The sequence below is a fragment of the Hyaena hyaena genome, unplaced genomic scaffold (genome assembly GCF_003009895.1).
Source record: "Hyaena hyaena isolate Hyena2069 unplaced genomic scaffold, ASM300989v1 scaffold_9, whole genome shotgun sequence".
Lineage (NCBI taxonomy): Eukaryota > Metazoa > Chordata > Mammalia > Carnivora > Hyaenidae > Hyaena > Hyaena hyaena.
The window spans coordinates 4089676-4110649 of record NW_024080641.1 but is presented as its reverse complement, the minus strand read 5'-3'; the positions used below and the strand labels follow the sequence as shown (position 1 = coordinate 4110649).

The 20974-nt window shown below is 56.7% G+C and overlaps 2 protein-coding genes across 5 annotated transcripts in view; both read right to left on the bottom strand.

Annotated features, from left to right (window-relative positions):
* Positions 1-11171, bottom strand: part of RSPH6A (radial spoke head 6 homolog A) — a 19628-nt gene extending 8457 nt beyond the window's left edge. For both annotated transcript variants that reach the window (XM_039244660.1, XM_039244666.1), the window contains exons 1-2: positions 10411-11171; positions 6703-6937 (exon numbers count right to left, since the gene is read on the bottom strand). In XM_039244660.1, the coding sequence (XP_039100591.1) occupies positions 6703-6937; positions 10411-11081 (906 nt within the window). In that variant the 5' untranslated portion in view covers positions 11082-11171. The remainder of the gene's footprint in view (positions 1-6702; positions 6938-10410) is intronic.
* Positions 11172-11379: 208 nt separating this feature from the next.
* SYMPK (symplekin) overlaps positions 11380-20974 on the bottom strand; it is a 36782-nt gene continuing 27187 nt past the window's right edge. For all 3 annotated transcript variants that reach the window (XM_039245845.1, XM_039245851.1, XM_039245857.1), the window contains 10 exons: positions 20809-20969; positions 19281-19389; positions 18924-19024; positions 18246-18336; positions 17554-17655; positions 13632-13819; positions 12670-12846; positions 12398-12493; positions 11806-12141; positions 11380-11636 (listed from right to left, as the gene is read on the bottom strand). In XM_039245845.1, coding sequence (XP_039101776.1) covers positions 11493-11636; positions 11806-12141; positions 12398-12493; positions 12670-12846; positions 13632-13819; positions 17554-17655; positions 18246-18336; positions 18924-19024; positions 19281-19389; positions 20809-20969 — 1505 coding nt within the window. In that variant the 3' untranslated portion in view covers positions 11380-11492. The remainder of the gene's footprint in view (positions 11637-11805; positions 12142-12397; positions 12494-12669; positions 12847-13631; positions 13820-17553; positions 17656-18245; positions 18337-18923; positions 19025-19280; positions 19390-20808; positions 20970-20974) is intronic.

Sequence of the window (20974 nt, the reverse complement as noted above, 5' to 3'; positions counted from 1 at the left end):
GAAAGGAAAGGAAAGAGAAAAGAAAAAGAAAAATCATTAGGAGAAAATCCTTTGCTCCTTCATCCTTCCCCCTTTCTTTCTGCCCGGAATGGGGTGTGAGATCTGGAGGCACAGCAGCTATTTTGGGACCATGAGGCAATGCATGGGGTGGTGTGTACCCATACCCTAATGATGGTAGAGTTGAAAGGTGGAAACTGCCGGGTCCCCAGTGGCATCAATGAGCCACTGCTCATTACCTCCCTGGCCTTCTTGTTGTTTGGGACAAAGAGGCCCCTGCAGTCTTGCTTTCTGTTACTTGCACCCAAATGCACCCCTAACAGATGCCCCCAAATCATATAGCAAATTAAGGGAAGACACAGGTCATGAGCCTAGGAATCCGTGATCCTGGAGGATGGCGGAGGTAAGTTCAGGGAGACAGAGGGAGAGAGGCAGAGAGGTGGGGAAGTGGGGGCAGAAAGGGAGTGAGAGCAAATTGAGGGCTGGGACTAGACTACAGTGAGGTTTGGGCCCAGCCAGCCACCCCCACAACCACGTGGCCACAGGCTGACCCCAATACTTTTCACTGAGTCAGTGCCTAAATCTTTCTGAAAGACCCAGTGGGAGCCAGTCCCAGGCCAGGGCAGGCACTGAGATCTAGCAGAGAGCAAAGCCAAGACATCCTTCCTTGTGAGGTCCCACGACCTGGCCTTGGCCTGCCTGACGGGTCCGGGGAAACACAGTGTCCAAACCGGGGCCACTACATGCTCTCTTGCCGGAATTTGAAATCAGAATGGAGAGAGAGGAGGTTCGGAAGGTAGAATAATGAGTCTCCTCAAAGATGTCCATGTCCCAGTTCCTGAGCCTGTGACCATCTAACAGGGCAGAAGTGACTCGCGGGCGTGATCACATTAAGGCTTCTGGGATAGGGAGGGGCGCCTGGGGGGCTCAGCTGGTAGAGCACCTGACCTCGGCTCAGGTCATGATTTCACAGTTCGTGGGTTCGAGCCCTGTGTCGGGCTCTGTGCTGACAGCTCAGAGCCTGGAGCCTGTTTCAGATTCTGTGTCTCCCTCTCTCTCTGACCCTCCCCTGCCCATGCTGTCTCTCTCTCTTAGAAATAAATAAAACATTAAAAAAAAAAAAGATTCTGAGATAGGGAGATCACGCTGGATGATCTGGGTGAGGCCGAAGTCATCCCAAGGGTCTTGCGGAGTGAAAGGGGGGAAGGCAGGAGGGTCAGAGAAGACGTGATGGAAGCAGAGGTCAGAGTCAAAGACAGGAAGGCCCTGCACTTGGCTGGCTTTCAAGCTGGAGGAGGGCCCTGGAGGAAGGTGCACTGTTTCGTTTTTTGTTTTGTTTTTTTATTTTTTTAATGTTTTATTTATTTCTGAGAGAGAGAGAGACAGCGTGAGCAGGGGAGGGTCAGAGAGAGAAGGAGACACAGAATTGGAAGCAGGCTCCAAGCTAGCTGTCAGCATAGAGCCCGATGTGGGGCTCAAACCCATTAACTGTGTGATCATGACCTGAGCCGTAGTCAGACGCTTAACCGACTGAGCCACCCAGATGCCTCAAAGATGCACTGTTTCTAGAAGCTGGAGAAGGCTAGGGAATGGTTTCTCTTCAAGAGCCTCCGTTAGTAGGGCAACCCTGCCGACCTTGACCCTAGCCTGGGAAGCCCAACCCGAAGTGGACTTCTGACCTCCAGAGCTATGAGACGAAACCTTACATGGCCTTAAGCCACTCAGTTTGTTGCAGCAGCAATAAGAGACCGATATGGGTCCCCTCTGTGTGCGCGGCTCAAAGTGAAACAGGTAAAAAGTGGCGCAGGAGCCACGTGGTGGCTGACTCTGAGACTTTGTGTCCAAACTTCACCTTTTATAAGGACACGAGGTGTAATGGACCAGCGGTTCGCCCTATTCCAGAAGGAACTCATAACTAATTACGTCGGCAATGCCCCTCCTTCCAAAACAGGTCAGATTCTGAAGGACCTGGGTGAGGGATACTTCGCCCCTTCATAAGGTTACTTCATAAGGGGGCGCCTGGGTGACTCTGTCATTTGAGCTTCCGACTTCGGCTCAGGTCATGATCTCACAGTTCGTGGGTTCGAGCCCCATGTCGAGCTCTGTGCTGACAGCTCGGAGCCTGGAGCCTGCTTCGGATCCTATGTCTCCCTCTCTCTCTCTGCCCCTCCTGACTCACAGTCTGTCTCTCTCAAAGGAATAAATAAACAAACAAACAAACAAAATACTACATAAGAGTTTTTGGAGGACACAATTCAACCCATTACAGATGGTTGGTGTAAAAATGAATACCCATGCTTAAATCACAAAGAAAAGATTTGGTGACAAGCATACTAAGGTTTTCCCTAAAGGTTTATATACTGTGTTCCTGTTTGTTTGTTTAAATGCTTATTCTTTTTTTAATTTTTAAGTGTTTTTTATTTATTTCTGAGAGAGAGACAGCATGAGCAGGGGAGGGTCAGAGAGAGAGGGAGACACAGAATCCAAAGCAGGCTCCAGGCTGCAAGCTGTCAGCACAGAGCCCGATGCGGGGCTCGAACCCACGAACCGTGAGATCATGACCTGAGCCGAAGTCGGACACTCAGCTGACTGAGACCTCCAGGTGCCCCTGTTTGTTTTTGTTCAAAGTTCCATGTGTGAATAGTGCTAAAAGGAACAATTTATTGCATCTTCTCCCTCTGCCTGCTGGCCATGGGCATGCCATTTTCACAAGGGTTTGAAACCCCTCCCCAAAGGGGAATGATATGTTCCCAGGCCCCCAATGCATTCAGGAGGGGCCATGTCACCTGCTCTGACTGCTTGAAACAGCAGTGACAGGGACACATGTCCCAGCCAGTCAGAAGCTGTAAGAAGGAACCGATGTGGCACTTGCTACCCTCTCTTTTTCCTCCCCAACTTTGGCAGCCTGTGGCACAATGCGGTGGCCTCCATCGCCCTGGGTTCTCAGGCAGCTGGTGAGCAAAATCCTCTGGGAACCCGGGGCGGGCAGGTCCTGTGAGCAAGAAATAAACTGTGTAGTTTTTTTTTTTAAGTCTTTTTTAAAAATAAAATGTTTATATTATTTTTGAGGCAGAGAGAGACAGAGCCTGAGTGGGGGAAGCGCAGAGAGAGAGGGAATCACAGAATCTGAAGCAGGCTCCAGGCTGCGAGCTGACAGCACAAAGCCTGACACGGGGCTCGAACCCACGAACCGTGAGATTGTGACCTGAGCCGAAGTCAGATGCTTAACCGACTGAGCCACCCAGGCACCCTTGTGTAGTTTTAAGCCACCGAGACTGTTGTGCTGTTTTTGTTTTTGTTTTTGTTTTACTCCCAGCTCGAGAGGTGGCACACCCTAATACTTGGTAGTAGGAGAATGGTTATTTTGAAAGTGGTTCTGGCACTTTCTCCCCCTTGTAAACACAACGCAAATGCTGGCTTTCCTAACTGATGCTGTCATCGCCCATGCAGGGGGCGTGGAGTCAAACCTAATTCCAAGACACCTCACTAACGAGAAGGAAGATAAAGCAATGAGTGTAGAGGGGCGCCTGGGTGGCTCAGTGATCTTGGGTTCGAGAGTTCGAGCCCCAAATCAGGCTCTGTGCTGTCAGCGCAGAGCCTGTTTCGGATCCTCTGTTCCCCTCCCTCACTGCCCCTCCCCCGCGCTCTCTCTCTCTCTGTCTCTGAAAAATAAATAAAACATTTAAAAATTTTTATTAAAAAGAAAAGGGGATGAGGGAGTGACTGGTCCATGAGCCAATGGCCACCTCCCTCTTTCTGGGAATCCCCACCCCCCCATCCACTTGGCAATGGAGTGGCCTCACCAATCATGTTTAAGTGATATTACTCTGCCCTGCTCACTGTTGTTGGAGCAAGAGTGGAAAACTGCCCCTTCCCCCCCCAGGACAGGTCAGATTCTGCTTCTCTCCTCTGCTATGGCCAGTATCGCGTGACCGAGCGGAGAGGGAGTATAGCCAGCATCCTCCTGCCTAGAGATTATTTCTTTGGTATAATCTGGCTCTGCCAGGGGCCCAGCCACGTCTCTACCCTTGGGTTTGATAGGCTCAGTCAGTCACTGTCGGCCCGCTGAGCAGGCACCATCCACCCGCCTTGCTCCACCGCCACCCTCCCAGCCTCGCCTGCAGCCAGGGATGGTCACGTGACCCAATCTGGCCAATAAGATGCAGACAGAGGTCTTCCCAAAGGCTTCTGGGAAACTTTTGCCCCCAATTTTTGAACTTTACTTTTTATTTTTTAAGTTTATTTTTTTAGTAACCTCTACACCCAATGTGGGGCTCGAACTCACAACCCTGAGATCAAGAGTCTCGTGCTCCGGCTGAGCCAGCCAGGCGCCCTCCAATTTTTTTTAAAGGGAGACACACAAAGAAAAGCGCTCCCCACCCCGTCCCTTTTTGGGGCCACTGGTGTGGGACTATCAAGTGATGAGTTCAAGGACCCAACAGACAGAACCGAGGGGATCTCCCGGAGATCTTGGGAAGTTAATTACGTGAAGTAATTAAACGTTTTTGCTGAAATGCTTGGTCCATTTTAATTAAGCATTTGCAGCCAAAGGCAAGCCTAGCTGACTGCACTGGTCAGAGGTGGGACTTATACTCAGGCTTCTTCATGCCGAAACCTGCATGAACACCTTCCTTGGTGTAGAAATAGGGAGGCGGGTTGGGAACGGGGGGAGAGGACGGTCCTGGGTGCCCCATCCTCGGGGAGCGTCCTTGGCAACTGTAGACGGCCTTCACCTGACCATCGGGGGTGAGAAAAACTTGTCTTCTTTAAACCACTTGTCTCCATTTCTGCAACATCATCTATTGCCTGCCTTCACGTGATCTAAGTAAAGTGTTAGTTTTGGTAATGTGATGAAATAATACTCAAGTTAGTCTGAAATTATAATTGCGAGAATCGTCAGGAACGAAATGAAACAGAGGCGCAGTGAGTTCTAGAGCAGAAAGCCACCCACGGGGCGAAGGGGAAGAATAGAGAATCCGCCAACGGTCGAGTCCGTAGAGGCGTAAATAAGTCAGAGATGGCATTTCAGAGGATGGGGGGACGGGAAGAATGCACGTTTCCACCGTGGCTGTTGACACTGTGGCTAGCGCCTTGGAAGAAATAGAAGAAAGGAAACGAGAGCCCTCTCTCCAGTCAGAGAAATAAATAAAAAAGTGCTGAATCACTGATTTCTTTGAGTCTCTTCCTAGAAACATGCCCAGGCCCCAAACGCCTAGAGTTTTGCCACGAGTTTGCAGACCTCCCAGAAAGAATTCCGGTTCCAGATTCTAAGCGGGTGGGGCCTTCAGGGACCAGGCGTTCAAGGGGGCGGAGCCTCCCGGGGGATGAAATTTCAACGGGGCGGAGCCTCAAGTGCAGTGGTGCTCTAAGGGGGCGGAGCCTCTAGGCGCCAAGCGTTCTAAGGAGGCGGGGCCTTCGGGGCCTTGCGTTAGAGGCGGGTGGGACCTGGAGGTGGAAAGGAAGGGTGCATTTCCAAGTGGGTGGGGCCTCCCGAGGAGAAACGGGATCTGAAATTTAAAACCATATTCCCAGGCAATGCTTCGCGCCCAAGACTCGGTATTTCCACCTGCGCTTTCCTCACGCGAGGGCTCATTCCTTTGTCAGACTGTCGTTGCCGTGGTTTCTCACCATCCCACCCCACCGTCGCCAGAATCCCAGAGTCTCAGAAGCACAGAAGTGAGCACAGAGCAACCGCATTTGCAGATGGGGCAAAGGTTCTATATAGCACGGGCTTGGGGGACGTGGTGCTGCCTTCCCAGTCCTGTCGCTGGTACTTCCTAGCTTCCCGCCCTCCGAGCCGAAGGCTTTCCTCTACAAATAGGAATTAGGTAGCACTTGCTTTGCAGGGGTGTTTCGGGGATGAGAGGAGACAGGGCTCTCAAAGCGCTTAGCAGGGGCCTAGGAGGCCTCGGAATGATGATGCATAGAGTCCCCAACAAATGCTTCTTGAACGAGTGACAGAACACTTCACCTGAATGTTAAGCCGTTGTCCAAGCCTGGAAACAGAATTGGGGAATTAAATATTCTGAGGATAGTGAAATGTTACTGGGCCAAGCGTGGAAGAGCTCTTAGCGGGTCTCTACTTACAAAAGGGAAAACTGAGTCTGGGGGTAGGGGGCACTTCAGTGTTGAGAGACCCCAGGAGGCAACGCGTTTCACAGAAAACGCCTGCGAAGCAGAATTATTTTGGGGAGGGAGGAGTAAAGGATGGCGAGAGAGAGACCAGCCTCCACCTTCATGTAGCCACTGAAGTCAGCTTTTTTTTTTTTTTTTGAGAGAGAGAGAGCGAGCGAATGGGGGAGGAGCAGAGGGAGAGGGAGAGAATCTTAAGTAGGCTCCATGCCCAACGCACTGCCTGATGAGGGGCTTGAGCTCACAACTGTGAGTCTGCTGCTTAACCGACTGAGCCACCCAGGCGCCCTTGGAGTCAGTCTCCTAAAAAGCAAAGCTGACTCGACTTCCCTCTGCTTCAAACCCTTCCTCGGCTCTCCAGCCACCTCAGGAGAAAGCCCAGTCTCCTTGGTCTGGCATTCAAAGCCCTCTGTGACCCTGATCCCCCCGGCCCGGTGCGCACCCTTAACGGAAACTGTTGGTTTCTGGGTCATACCGTGCACTCCCTCACCCTCAGACCTTAGCACACTCTGTGACCGAGCCTGGGTCACTGCCCCCACTGCCAGGCGCCCGCCTCCCCTCTGGCTCACTCACCACCTCCTCCTCCATCTCCTGTTCGCCCTCGCCTCCGCTGCTCCGGAGGAACAGCGCCTTCTGCCTGTCCGCCATCTCGTAGGTGGGCTGCATCTCCGGGTCATCCCGCATGGTGTCCAGCTTGGGGTGGAACCACTCCCACTGTGTGGTGCGGTTCAGCGACTCCAGGATGGACAAGGGGTCCTCGGGCCGCTGGTTCAGGATCTTGGTCAGCAGGTTCACCAGGTGCTCATACCTGCCTCCCACGGAAGGGGGGGTGGGGGGGTGGGAGACATCACTCGATCAGCTCAGTGAGCTCACCGCTGTGCGCCTGGCCCTGGGCCTGGTGCCGGGGACACAGTAGAGAAAAAAGGTCCCTGCCCTGGTGGAGTTGACATTCTGTTGATGGAGACAGAAATGAACCAAATATGCAAAACATATAGCGTGGCAGGAGGTGGTAATTTCTATGGAGACAAAGCAGGGAATGGGGGCTGGGGATGCCGGCGATAGGAGATGGCTGGCAATTTTAAACAGGGAGGGGGGCCAGGGAAAGTCACATCAAGGTGACATTTAAGCTGAGATCTGAATGACCTGAGGAGGCAAACCGTACAGATACTGGGGGTGGGGAAGTGTTTCGGTCAGAGAAAACAGCAGGCCCTTAGACACCTCATGAGTCTCACATGATCTTGACAGCAAAACTCAAGGAGGCTGCGCCTGGGTGGCTCAGTCAGGTGAGTGTCTGATTCTCAAATTTCGGCTCAGATCACAATCTCACACAATCTCACCACGCGGGGTGCAAAGCCTGCTTGGGGTTCTCTCCTCTCTCTCTCTCTCTCTCTCTCTCCCTCCCTCCATTCGTGTGCACTGTCTCTCTGTCTCTCTCTCAAAATAAATAAACTTAAAAAAAAAGATTTTTAAAAAACAAGGAAACTAGGCGAAAGGAAAATTCCATGCCCATCTTGCTTAGAAATACAGATGCTGAAAGCCTAAGCAAAAATATTAGCAAATTACATCCAGCAAAAAGATGCTCTCAAAAAGATGATGCACCATAATTAAACTGGGCTAAAAACAGGAATGCAAGACTGGGAAGATATTAGAAAAATAGGGAAAAAATAACTCATGTTAATATGTTTAAAATATATGTAAAATAACCTCAGTAGGTGCAGAGAAGTTGTTTGATAACATTCAACACCCACTTATGATTAAGAAAAAAAACCCTACCAAATGAGGAATAGAAGGTAATTTTTTTTTATTTTTAAAAATGTCTATTTATTTTTGAGAGACAGAGCACGAGCAGGGGAGGGGCAGAGAGAGAGGGAGACACAGAGTCCAAAGCAGGCTCCAGGCTCTGAGCTGTCAGCACAGAGCCCGACATGGGGCTTGAACCCATGAATCATGAGATCATGACCTGAGTTGAAGTCAGATGCTTAACCGACTGAGCCACCTGCCCCAATTTCTTAAAATGTTTATTTTTTGAGAGAGAGACAGAGAGTGAACAGGGGAGGGGGAGGGAGAGAGGGAGACACAGAATCTGAAGCAGGCTCCAGGCTCTGAGCTGTCAGCACAGAGCCTGACTTGGAGCTTGAACTCACAAACCGTGAGATCATGACCTGAACCGAAGTCAGGCACTTAACCGACTGAGCCACCCAGGCGCCCTAGAAGGTAATTTTTTTATAATTGCATAAAGGGGAGCCCCAAGTAACCTATGCACACCCCAAACATAATGGTGAAGGACTGAGCATTCTTTTTCCCTCTAAGATCGGGAAGGAGGATGCCTGCTTTCATGACTGCGCCGGAGGTCGTGGCCAATGCAATCTGACATGAAAAAGGAAAGGTAATGGGGCGCCTGGGTGGCTCAGTCGGTTAAGCGTCCGACTTCGGCTCAGGTCATGATCTCACGGTTCATGGGTTCGAGCCCCGCATCGGGCTCTGTGCTGCCAGCTAGCTCAGAGCCTGGAGCCTGTTTCAGATTCTGTGTCTCCCTCTCTCTGACCGTCCCCTGCTCACGTTGTCTCTCTCTCTCTCTCTCAGAAATAAATAAAACATTAAAAAATTTAAAAAAATAAAAGAAAAAGGAAAGGTATAAAGGACTGGAAAGGAAGCAAAGTTGCCACGGTTTGCAGATGATATGGTTGGGAATGATGTGCAGAGGCCTTGAGCGGAGGGTGTGCCTGGCATGTTGGCTGGAGTAGAAGGAGAGAGAGGGATCAGGGGAGGCGAGGAGGCAGAGTGATAAGGGGATTGTAATGGCTTCCCTGTATCTGAGTCAGGGACCATGCTGGGCACTGGAGAGCAGTGTTGGATTCTCACCACAACTGTACATCTGAGTAACAATGATGATCCCTACTCTCCAGGTGAGGAAACTGAGGCATGGAAAAGTTGAGGGCATGAGTCACACAGTGGTAGCACAGTCAGGATTTGAAACCAGGTTGGTCTGATTTCGAAGCATGTTTGTCTGCGGGGCGCCTGGGTGGCTCGGTTGGCTGAGCGTCTGACTCTTGATTTCAGCTCAGGTCACGATCCCAGGGTTATGGGACTGAGCCCTGCATTGGGCTCCAGGCTAAGTGTGAGCCTGCTTGGAGTTTTCTCTTTCTCTCTCTCTCTCTCCCCTCCCATTCTCTCATGTCTGCTCGCTCTAAGAAGAAGGGGGGGACCAACCCTCTGGTGGAAACCCTTCAGCAGTCATCTTGGGTGTAGTGGAGATCCATCACTGGATTGGGAAGGCTAAGGGGAGGTCAGACTTTGACCATGGCTTCTCAACAAAGGACCTTGAAGCTTCCAAGGTTGGGAACTGTTGGGAAGAGCTAGAGGTTATTTCTGACTAGACTCCAGGATCAGAGGCCAGGAGCTGAGCAGAGATGAAGTTGGGAGAGAGACAGGGGCCGGATGGCCGTCGCGAGGAGCACGAACTTACTCCTGAGCCACGGCAAGCTCTGTGCATGGGAGACGGATGGGGTCAGTTCTGTGCTTTAATAAGAACTGTTACTTCTCCAGCCTTGTCTTTTCCTGCCCCCCCTCTTTCTCCCTTGGTTCTAGTCATACCAGCCTCCTTGCTCTTCCTAAAACACCGCAAGCCTTTAAATGTGCTTCCTCCTTTACCTGCCCTCCCTCCTGTCCTTCAGGTTCCTGATCAAATGTCACTTCCCCAGAGGCCTTCCTTGACCTCATGGTATTGAACATGCACTCCCAAAGCCCCCTTACCGTGCCTTATTTTCCACCTTAGCTCTTATCATTACTTATCATTTATTATATTTATTGTCTGCTCGCCCACTGGGATGTAAGTTCTATGATGACGTAATGGGGACCGAGAACTGTATTCTCACCACAGCTAAGAGGCTTTGGCAAGTTAGTGGCTAATCGGGCCTCAGGAGCCAAATCATACGGATTCTGCCACATCCCAGCTGTTACCATTTTGGATGTGGGACCGAATTTTTCTGTCTTGGGTTTGTCCTCTGTGAAACGGGGATGGCAGACGCCCTAATGTCAGCTGAGAGAACTAGATGTTAACGCGGGAATGGTGGCGTCTGGGAAGAAAATGCTAGCCATGCTCGGTGTTTTCAGACCCCGACTCCAAGTCTGAGTCAGATGCCCCTGGGCCAGTCCCTGGTTCCCCACGAGGCGTGACCCCCTGTCTGACTGAAGAGACCCGGGAGCCCGAGGCGGAGCCTTGGCTGGGTCCTCTCCCTGCAGGGGCCCCACCCCCTCCCCCACCCGCGAGCCCCTTCTCACAGGCTGAGGCTGCAATTGACGCTGGTCTGCAGCAGGTAGGCCTTGGCATTCTGCACCGCCAGCTCCCGAGGCTCCGGCTCCGGCTCCTCCATAGTGAAGGGCATGAAGCCCAGCTCGGAGGGGGAGAACTGGAGGGCGGGGTCGTCCCTCAGGTAGGGCCCGTGCTGGGCATCCTGGCTGTACTGCATGTCTTCTCTCTGGTACATGTTGAACTGGCCCAGGAAGTCGGCCCCGGAGCCCTGGTAGGCGGACTCCAGCTGCTCGAAGAGGCTGCCTTGGCCCTGCTGTAGTTGCTGCAGCACCATGCTGGCGGTTCGGGGGACCTGGATCCCGCCTTCTTCCAGGTAAGGGTAGGGCTGCATGGGAAAGCCCATACTCAAGGGCGGGTACTCTACACCACCCAGCCGGGCTTCCTCAGCCTGGAACATCAAGTTCTCCTGCTGGGTCACGGTGGCCCCTGGTGACCAGCCCTGGAGGTTGGTCTGGCTCGCCAGGTACCCCTGACTGCTCTGCAGGACCCGGGCCTCAGGCGCTATCTGCTCCGCCTCCTCGGAGAAGGCGGGCTGGAGCTGACCCAGTTCCCGACTGCGCTGCTGGGAAACCTGGGAACTCCTCCGACTGGAACCAGGCGGCTGGGAAGGGGGCTCAGGGTCGGGCGGCGGGTCTCCCATAGTTCAAAATGGATCGGAGGCTTCCAGGAGGAAGGCTTGCAGACAGGCAGGCCAGGCCGGTCGCCCGCCCGCCGGCACACGCCCGGTAGCCTCCGCTGCAGCCGCCGCCACCCCCGTTTCTAAGCAGGGAGGGGGCGGGCCGTTACTAGGGGAGGGCGCGCGGGGACGCCGGGGCCGGTTTCCGCGCAGGCGCACCCCGCGACGGAGGGGCTGCGCGTCCCCCGGCCGGCAGCTGGGCGCGTTCACTAGCTAGCGCGCAGTCCCGCCGCAGACACGCAGGGAGAGACCAGAGGCTGCATCCACGCCCCAGACCCGCGATCTTTTTAATTTTGAAGGCAAAGCCCCGCCGGCTAGGCCCCGCCCCGCCCTTCCCGAGCTCCCGGCCCCGTTCCCCTTCCCCACCAAGCCCCGTCAGCTGTTCCCCTTGGTCTCGGGTTCCGCGGATTCCTCGGCAGCGGCGGCGGCGGGGCTGGGGGTCTTCACGGTATCTTCTCCGGCAGGGGTGAGGGTCTGGGGGCTGCGCTCCTCCTTTGAGGTCAACCCGCCCGCTGCCTCCTGGTGACAGAAGGGGGAGCGGGTCAAGGACAGGGCGGTCCTACCTCCAAGCCTTCCTTCGGGAGGTACCCTCCCTTCTCCATCCCAACCTTGGGCCCTTGGCACACACCCTTCACCCCAGGGCCCTACTTGGTTTCTTCTCTCGCCGCTCTGAGGTTGTCATCCCTACCTTAGGTAGGGGCCCCTCAAGACTAGAGTCCAGGAGGGCGGCCTCGGTCAGGCCCGAGTCGTCATCCATGCTGATGAAGATGGCGGGGGTCTCACACTCGGGCCCCTCCTCCCGGAAATCTATGGCTTCCTCGGGCTGGGGAGGGCCTGGCCGGGAGGCGGAAGACGACGACGACGACGAGGAGGCCGAGGGGGCTCCTATTCCTCCCGGCTTCAACTTCTGTTCTTCCTCCAGCTGCCGCTTTAAGGCTTTCTCCTGGGCCAGCCGAAGGCCGATGAGGTCTTGAGGGGGCCGGGGGGCTGGGGCCGGGGCCAGGGCCAGGGGCTCCAGGTCGTCCTGGGGGTGGGGAAAGGCATGGAGAAGCTCAGGGGAGGGGGAGGCAGGTCACAGGGTGCTGTCAGAGGATGGTGGCAAAGAGCCGGAAGGCGCTCCGAGGCAGACGGCAGGGTGGGCACCGGGAGTAAGTAGAGGGCAAGTGCCCCTCCACCCCCCATCCCTTTCAGCAGGAGCCTCCGCCGCGCAGAGGTGGCGGGCGTGGGGAGACCAGGGTGGGCCTCGCTGGCTTGGGGAGTGGGAGGCTGTGGGCCCTCACCTCTTCCAGGGGCCCCGCGGGCACTTCCTTGGCCTCTGGCTCCTGCTTGCCACTGGCCTCCAGGATGGTCATGATGGAGTTGGGGATGTGTGCTTGCTAGGGGAAGAGCAGGTGGGGAGCTCTACGGAGCGCTCGGACTCGAGACCCCAAGTGGACACCCCCGATCCCTGGTTCCTGACCCACTGTGGCAGGGCAGGGCTCCCCTCTCCCCACCCCCACCCAGTCCTCCAGGGCCGAACCCAAGGGGCCACCCATCCCACACCCCGGGGTACCTGGTGGGGGGTGAAGGATCGGACGTGGGCCAGCAGGGGCTCCCGGAGCTCTGGGCACTTGTCAAAGACGGCACCCAGCTGCTGGGGCGGCAGCTGCAGGATGACCTGGAAGCTCTGGGGCTTGGTGCGCTGGCAGCACTTGATGAAGCCCTCCCACACCTTGGGGTACTTCCACACCTGGACGGGACGGGGAGGGAGCGGTCCTTGGTGGGGCGCACAGGGAGCCACCTCCAAAACCAGGAGACACACCTTACCACAGTGGGGCCCTAACCATGCAACCCCGACCTCAGGCCCTCCAGAGGACCCTGTGACTTTCTCTCTCTGATCCCAAGCAGCTGAGGCCATGAGGGCCTCTCAGGAAAAGAGGAGAAGGAAATGGGGGTGGCCCTATCACGCAAGCATTGTCTCAGTTCACTCCCACAGCAGCCTCAAGGAGCGACACCAGCCGTGCTAGACAGACGATGCCCAGGGAGGCGCAGGGTACCGAGGGGCAAAACCGGGATTCGAACCCAGGGTTGTCTGAATCTGCGTTGCACCTCTAAGCCAGATGTTGCAAAGTGGCAAAGTGGCTGGGCCTAGTCTGAGAGCTTACGCATGGGGTTTGTTTCATACTTGATCATGTTACTTCTAAAAACCCAGATTTCAAGCTTTTCCTGAAAATGGGGCCCATCTTTCAGCCCTAGCGTGCATTCTGGCTGGGTGCAGAGGTCGCAGCAAGGGGCACCAGGCCTCTGCTCCTGCCACCCGGTGGCCTACCTGGAGTAGAGTTAGCGCCGCCTGTTGGGCTGTCTTGCCTTGGCCCAGTGTGGGGCCAAGGGGCTGGCGGCTCCCCTCCTGGCTCCCCGCGGTGGGGGCAGGCCGGCCGGCTGGGAAAGCCGCAGGCCATGCCTCCAGTCTGTCTCCCATGTGTCCTGCTGCGGTGCGCTGCCTGTGGGGCCCAGGGCAGGGGGGGGGGGGGTTACCTGCTTCATGATGAGGCGGGACAGGATGTTCATGACGAACCCCCCCAGGCGGGGGTACATGGTCAGAGACTGGATGACGGTCCTCATGAGCAGCATGGGCAGGGGGCTCTGCTCCATCAGCTGCTGCATCACCACGGCCAGCACCTCCGACGTGTACACGTTCCGCTCCGCAAAGCACAGGTTGGTGGCTGCGAGGAGGCGGAGAGTGGGCCTGTCCTCTCTGCCTGCCCGCCCCCTGGGAGGTGGGAGCCCCACCACCCTCACAGCGCCCCATTATCCGCCTGCGCGCGTGGAGACCCAGCCTTCACTTCCTGAAGCTCCAGATGCGAGGGACTTCCTCGCCCAGCGGGTCCCTGTGGGGACACTGCGGCCTGGTCCGTGGAAAGCCTGCCGTCTCGGTCCAAGGTTAAAGACCCGTCCAGCTCCCGGGAGCCCCACGCCGGGCACAGCGGGCAGACCTTGGCCCTTTTTCTTTGGGGACAACCCATGGAAAGGCTGGGGCAGGAAAGACAGGTTGCCAGAGCCTGGGGGCCCATTCTGGCTGGCCGCCCCCCGCCCCCCCGAGAGGGAAGGCAGCTTTGACTCCTGTAAGCCTCCTCATAGGAGAGACGCCCTCCACCAGCAGGCTGCCCACTCCCCGTCCTGACCGGGGCACAGGGCGTTTGTGCTGGTGCTGGAGGGATCCCAGGCCTGGGGCCACGTGGGGGACACGGTCCACAGAATAAGGGAGGAAGGAGCAGGAGAGGAAGCGTGGGCACACGGAGAGCTCCCCAGCTCAGCACCCAGTGCGAGGAAGGGCTCCAGGAGGGTGGGCCCAGTATGGACATCCATGAAGGCAGGCAGGCCTTGGGGTCCGTTCCCTCAGGAATGGGTTGTGGCACCCCAAAAACAGCAGGCTTGGCAGTGCTCTGATCCACTGTGCTGATGGGGAGACCCCAGGAACTGCCTCTGAACCCCTTCTTCCCCAAACACCACTTGCCATGTGAGTCTGTCAACCAGGAAGTCTTTATTGAGCCAGAAGAGAGGCCCCCAATCCTTGAGAGGCTAATGGAGAACAGGGGTGGGTGCCTATGAGGAATGAGGGGCTCCCATAAGGACCGGGGGGCAGATGGAAGGCATTCCAGGAGTACAGGCAGGGAGGAGACTGGACGGCAGTAGGGCAGGCATCTGGGCCAGAGGACAGTGTAGAAGGGAAGGACAGTGTAGAAGCCATAGTGAACCTACCAGAAACCAAGAATGCTCCTCCTCCTGCCTTCTAGGCTCCTGCCTGCTCTGCCTGCAAGGGTCCACAACCAGCCCCGTCCTCGCTCCCCCACTCTGTTCCAGTCTCCTCCTGGGCCTCCCACCCAGCCCTCTCATCCGCCCTCCAGAGCAGCCTGAGGGGTTTTTAAGGAGCTTGCTCTGAGCCCATACCTCCCAGAGGCCCTCCAGAGATCAAGTCCAGTTTCCCGCTGTGGCCTATGAACCGCCATGTGGATGGGGCCCAGGCACCGTTTTCCTAATGCTTCCAGCCTGACCTCCTGACTAGGCCCCTTCCCCTAAACCACAAGACCTAACCAGCTTCACCTCTGCAGAACCAGGCCATGCCAGCACACCTCTTGGCCTCCGCGAATATTCTTGCTTTCTCTGGAATCATCATCTCCCTTGCTACCTCACCCCTACTCATCCTTCTGCAGTTTCTGTTCAGGTGTCCTCTGGGGGCTCCCGTCACAGCCCTGCTCACTGTGGAACGCTAAGGTCCGGGGACAGACCGTGAGTGCCTGAGGGAGGACAGGGCTGTCCCCGTCCAGCACTGCCCAGCACAAGGCTGAGCAGAGGCGCCCTGTGAGTTGTCTTAACTGCTGCACCAGGTCACTGGGGGCAGGTCCAGTTATAAACCCACCACAGAAAGAGGGTGGTTTAAAGGGGAGTGAGGGGCTCCTGGGTGGCTCAGTCAGTTAAGCGTCCGACTTCGGCTCAGGTCATGATCTCGCGGTTCATGTGTTCGAGCCCCACGTTGGGCTCTGTGCTGACAGCTCAGAGCCTGGAGCCTGCTTCGGATTCTATGTCTTCCTCTCTCTCTGACCCTCCCCTGCTCATGCTGTCTCTCTCTCTCTCTCAGAAATAAATAAAACTTAAAAAAAAAAAACACCCTGAAAAAAAAAAAGGGGGAAGTGAATGCCATGAGTGAATGCTTGTTCCAGGGGCGGCTGTCGGTTAGGCGACCGACCAGCTCAGGTCATGATCTCACGGCTCGTGAGTTAGAGCCCCACATTGGGCTCTCTGTGGTCAGCACAGGGCCTGCTTCGGAATCTCTGCCCCCCACCCCTCTCTATCCCTTCCTTGGTCGTGCTCTCTGTCTCTCTCTCAAAAATAAACATTTAAAAAGAAATAGATAAATTTAAAAAGGACAGGCCTTGATGACATCTCCAGGGACCTGGCCACTGGCCACCTGAGCGACCTGCGACAAGGCTCTTTTTCTCCTGGGGACTAGATCTGGGTCTGTGAATGGGGTTAGTGGGGTGGTGGGGGTCTGTGAATCCCCTCAAATTGTACGCAAAACCATGTGAGCGTATGGTCCTTGGGAGCAGACATGTAGCTTCCCCGACATCATCAGAGGGGCTACCGTGTGTAAAAAGGCCACTCCCAGGGGTGCCTGGCTGGCTCAGTCACAGGGGCATGTGACTCTTCATCTCTTCATCTCGGGGCTCTGAGTTTGAGCACCACGCTGGGTGCAGAGATTACTTACATAAACAAACAAACTTTAAAAAAAAAACAAAACACAGAAGGCCACTCTGGATGCTGAGCTTCAAGAGCCTTTTCACGTTACTGTTCTTTCAGCTTGCTCAGTGCTGCTCAGGAAGCCTTAGCGCCTCCTCGGTTGTGGCGTGGGTTTGAAATTTCCGTAAGCTCCTCTCTTGACCTAAAAGATTCTGACAGAACTTGCTGAGGAAGGCTAGGAAAAAGGCAGTCTTTGCAGAAGCTACTTGAGGCCAGACGTGAAAGTAGGTGGCCAGGGGAAGACCCCCTCCCTGCTCTTAAAGTAAAGAGTCCAAGACACGTCTTCTGAGTGGAGTGGGCGACACTAAGGGCCTCCTCCTCGGTGGGAAAGCAGGGTTTCTGGACCAGACACCTCCCTCGGGGAGGAGCGGGGGCAGGTAGTGCTGAGGAGAGCTGACGGACGGAAGTCTTCCTACGGGAGGGGGCCTGAGACCCAGGGTGCCATGCACGGGAGGAACTGGCAGAGCCGGATTCCGACTCGGGTCTACCGGACGTCGGATCCTACTACTACCACTGAGCTGTGTGTGGCCCTGAGCAAGTCACTCAATCTCTCCGGAACCTCTGTTTCCTCGTCTAGAACACGGACGTCGGCATACTCACCAGGCACCGGGCTGCGTGCACGGGTGGGCAGGCCCGCGGGGCGCTGAGGATGGCTGGGCTCAGTCTAAGTGCTCACTAAGTGGTGACAGCAGCCATCGTGGAACTGCTGATGGTGGGGGGGCGGCCAGCCTGTCCCCAAGCCCCTGCCCTGGGGGCACATTCTCCTGCCTCAACCGGAGCTCAAGAGCCCAGACGGGACGGTGCACCTACTCCTCGTCCAACAACCGCCCTGGTGCACTCCATCTGCTCTGCCCCTGCTCTGGCCGCACCTCTGCCCCTGCTCGGCTTCCTTCATTCCTCAGGCCAGGCCTGGGAAGGGAGGGCTACTCTGTGCCAGCGCATAGTGGATGCGCCAGTTCCTTGGATGGTGGGAGGGAGGGAGGAAGGAGAGGAGGTGGGGGGGGGAGGAAGGAGGGTGGGCATCCAGAGCGGAGATGGGGCTGCAGGTGGTACAATCTCCAACTTGGCGGATTCCAGCGGGGACATGTGGGTGACTGGCTCTTCCCCAGGTCTGCAGCAGCCAGGCCACTTGGGGGGGGGGGGAATGGGGGGAGCGCCTCACCTTTGATGATGGACTTCATGTCACACTTCACCGAGTCAATGTTGTGCAATGCGATCAGAAGCTCTCCAGGGTTCAGCGGGGACAAGGCCGAGTTCCCTTCCCCTGCAGCAGACGGGAGTGGGAGCGGGGAGGGGAAGGAGACCGTGTACAAGCGGAAGGAACAGCTGGGCTCCCCAGATCAGGGGCGTGGTGAACGGGGGTGAGGCACCTCTGCTTCGATGGGACTGGGAGGACCCAGGGCTAGAGCAGGGGAGGACAACGGACTAAATGCCACCCCTTCTGGGAAGCCCTCCTTCACAGCCCAAGGCCTTCACCTTGCTCTCCTCCTCCCCTCGATGGGTTCCTTCCCCACTTAGGGCAACATCTCATGTGGTCGAGCAGCTTTTCTCCCTCCTCCCTAGGCCGTGCACGCAGGAGGGCAGGAGCCCAGCCCAGACATTCCCTGGACAGGACAGGCTGCGCCGGGCAGTGGGCTCACTGACAGGCTCCGAGGCAGTGCTATGCAAGGGTCCCGGACGCTCTTGCGTGTGGGTTTAAATCTCCATGTTGTGTGTGCAACAGCCAGCCTCCATTCCCTCCCTAGCACCAGCCGCTGGGGGGAGGGCAGAGGTGGTCGTCCTTCAAGCCCGGGTGGCCTCTCCCCTGGGAGCTCTACTTCCTTTCTTTCTGACCACGTCCAAGACGCCACCTACCGTGCTGGGTGCCCAGCAGGCGGTTGAAGACCTCTTTCACCACAATGGGGTTGAGTTTGATGAGCTTTGGCAGGGCCTGGATCACTTCTTTCTGCAGGCAGAGGGCAGGGAGGCGGGTCAGGTGCCCTCCATCCCAAATGCTGGCCCTGGGGAGGTGAGGAGGTGCTCTGGCCTCACCACACCCACGGACACTCCCCTCCTCTCGCTCCCTCTGCTCCCGCGGGGCTGAGCTGTGTCTCCAAGTCACACTGGACCTGACTCAGCCCCAGCTCATCGCTCCCCATCTGAGGCCTCCTTGTGTCACACGCCCTGCGACCCCTGCAAGGGACGATGTGGTCATCATCTCTACACATGAGAAGACTGAGGCCCGCTAGGGCCCCGCATCCTGTTGGGAACAAGACCCAAGCAGGGGAAGCATGTACGTAGGCCTTGGGACGGCCGTGTGCATGGTGGGGAGGGGATCACAGTGATCCTCACTTGACAGGAGGAAACCGAAGTGCAGAGAAGGGGGCGGCTTGCTTAAGGTCACAGAGGATGAAGCAGAGTTGAGACTGACCCCTAGTGTGAGGAGCCCTGGGCTGGAGCCACAAGCATCTGACGTGGTGGCGCCAGCCTCCCTGCCATCCCTGCCCTGCTGTGTCTTCATCCGCGGGGGCACCCGGACACCCCGCTCCATACCTTCTCCAGTCCATTGAGCACAGGGATGAGGAAGCGGACATCCGGCAAGCGCTTGTGGTAGAGATCCCGGACCCGCTTCACCAGCTCCGGGGAGGGCGGCACTGTGGGCAGAGGCAGCAGGGGCACGGGGGGGGGGGGGGGGGGGTGAGCACGGAGGGGAAGGTGACACAGGGCGGCCGTGTGCGAGGGGAGGGACGGCCCACTCCGCTTCAGAGCAGGAGTCTTTGGCCGTTGGTTTCTCAAATGCATTTGGCAAAATATCTCGCAGCTCTGACCCTCAGGTCTTGGGAAGGGGGAGCAGGAAGGGTCTAGGACATGGAGGAGGAGAAGGATGAAAGGTGGGGATCCCGGGGGCACCTTTGTCCGTGAGGCTGTGCAGACATCGTGTGACCAGTGTCTCTGCCCCCTTGGGACAGTTTTCTACCAGCAGGAGCAGCTCTGGGGAGTTCATGCCCATTCCTCGGATCTAGAGGGAGAGAGAGGGGTGGCAGGCTGGGGAAGGGGCTGGGTGATGGGGGACGGCGAGGGGGCCCAGGAGGAGAGCTTGGGGCGGCCCAGGTGTCAGAGGCAGGGTGGCTGGGGGGGGTGGTGTCGGGACTCTGGGGCAAGAACTGGGGACAGAAAGAGATCTTAAAAGTCATTAACTGAACTGTGATAATCATCATTTTGCAACACACACACAGAAGCATTGTTTTACACCTCATGCTAACACAATGCTATGGGCCCATTTTACCTCAGTGACCGGTGTTGGGGGGGAAGCCTTGAAGAACTGGGGGAAATGTGCGGGAGGTGGGAGGCGTAGGGGGGCAGCATCTGGGCTGCTTCTACCCCCATCTCACAGGCTACAGACTTGCCAAGGCCCCCAAGCCTTCGCCAGTGCTGGCTGCTGATTAGCAGGCCGGGCCCTTTCTCGCTGTCGCCTCTGACCTAACCCGCCCTCTAATGCCCAACCTGCCCTCCAATTCCTCCGGGAAGACTTCCCAGGCTTCTAAAGGCATCCGTGAGTGCCAGCGCCCCCGCGCAGCGGCTGGCTCAGATCCGGGCTGTCTGCAGCCCGCCCCAACCTCGGAAGCAACAAATGCAGGGAATGCACGCCCGGCTTCAAGGGCTCACACCTTCCTCTGCCAATAAATGTTCATAATGATCTGGGAACTGGCAGCCCCTGCCTCCAGAAGTTCACTTTGAAAACTGAAGAAGCTGCTTCCTCCTGGCCAGCCGCTATTATCCCCGAGCTCCAGGTGAGGAGCCGGCTGAATGTGAGCGGCTATTTGGGAATTAGCATTACTGTACCCCCTCCTTTTGTTTATGTTAGAAATTTTCCATAATAAAAAAATCCATCAGGGACAGAGATCCACACAAAAGTGGTTTCAAATCCAGCTGCAAACTGGAAGGGCAGGCACTCGGAACTGCTTCTCCTGGGGGTGGTGTGTAGCTGGGGAGACAGGAGGGAGGGCCTCGTGTGCCGACAAGGACAGGCTGCCGCAGGCAGGGCAGGGGAGGGCCAGCGCGTACTCGGGACCAGTGACACAGATGGCTGCGTGCACCAGGTCCCGGGCTCCCTGTGCAGCAAGCTCAGGATGGACTTATCCTCGCTATTCTTCCTGAAGCGGGGTCAGTTTGCAGAGCGGGAAAGGGAGAGGCAGAAAGCGAATCCAGGTCTGTCCAGCTCCAGGCCGGTACCTGCAGGGCTGCCCTGCTGTCCCTTCACTGGCGGCTGGGCCATGGGCGCCGCCCCCACGCTACGGAGCCGCTCAGCCAGGAGCAGCGACCACTAGTGCGCTAGTGCTCAGCACATGCCGAGGTGGAGACTCCGGGGGAAGGGCTGGGCGTGGGGCCTCAGCCCTGCCCTTGGGTGGGCAGAGCCTGGCGGGCTCGGGGGCCTCACCGGCTGCTCGATGACCCTCAGCACCGTCCGCTTGATGTCAGCGATGGCCTCAGTGTACACGGCTGCCAGTTCGTGGATCAGCTTGTGGTTCTGAGGCAGGAGGGCCAGGTAGAGGTACAGACACTGCTTTACTGTCTCCTCAGTCCAGGGCGCTGCCACCTCTGAT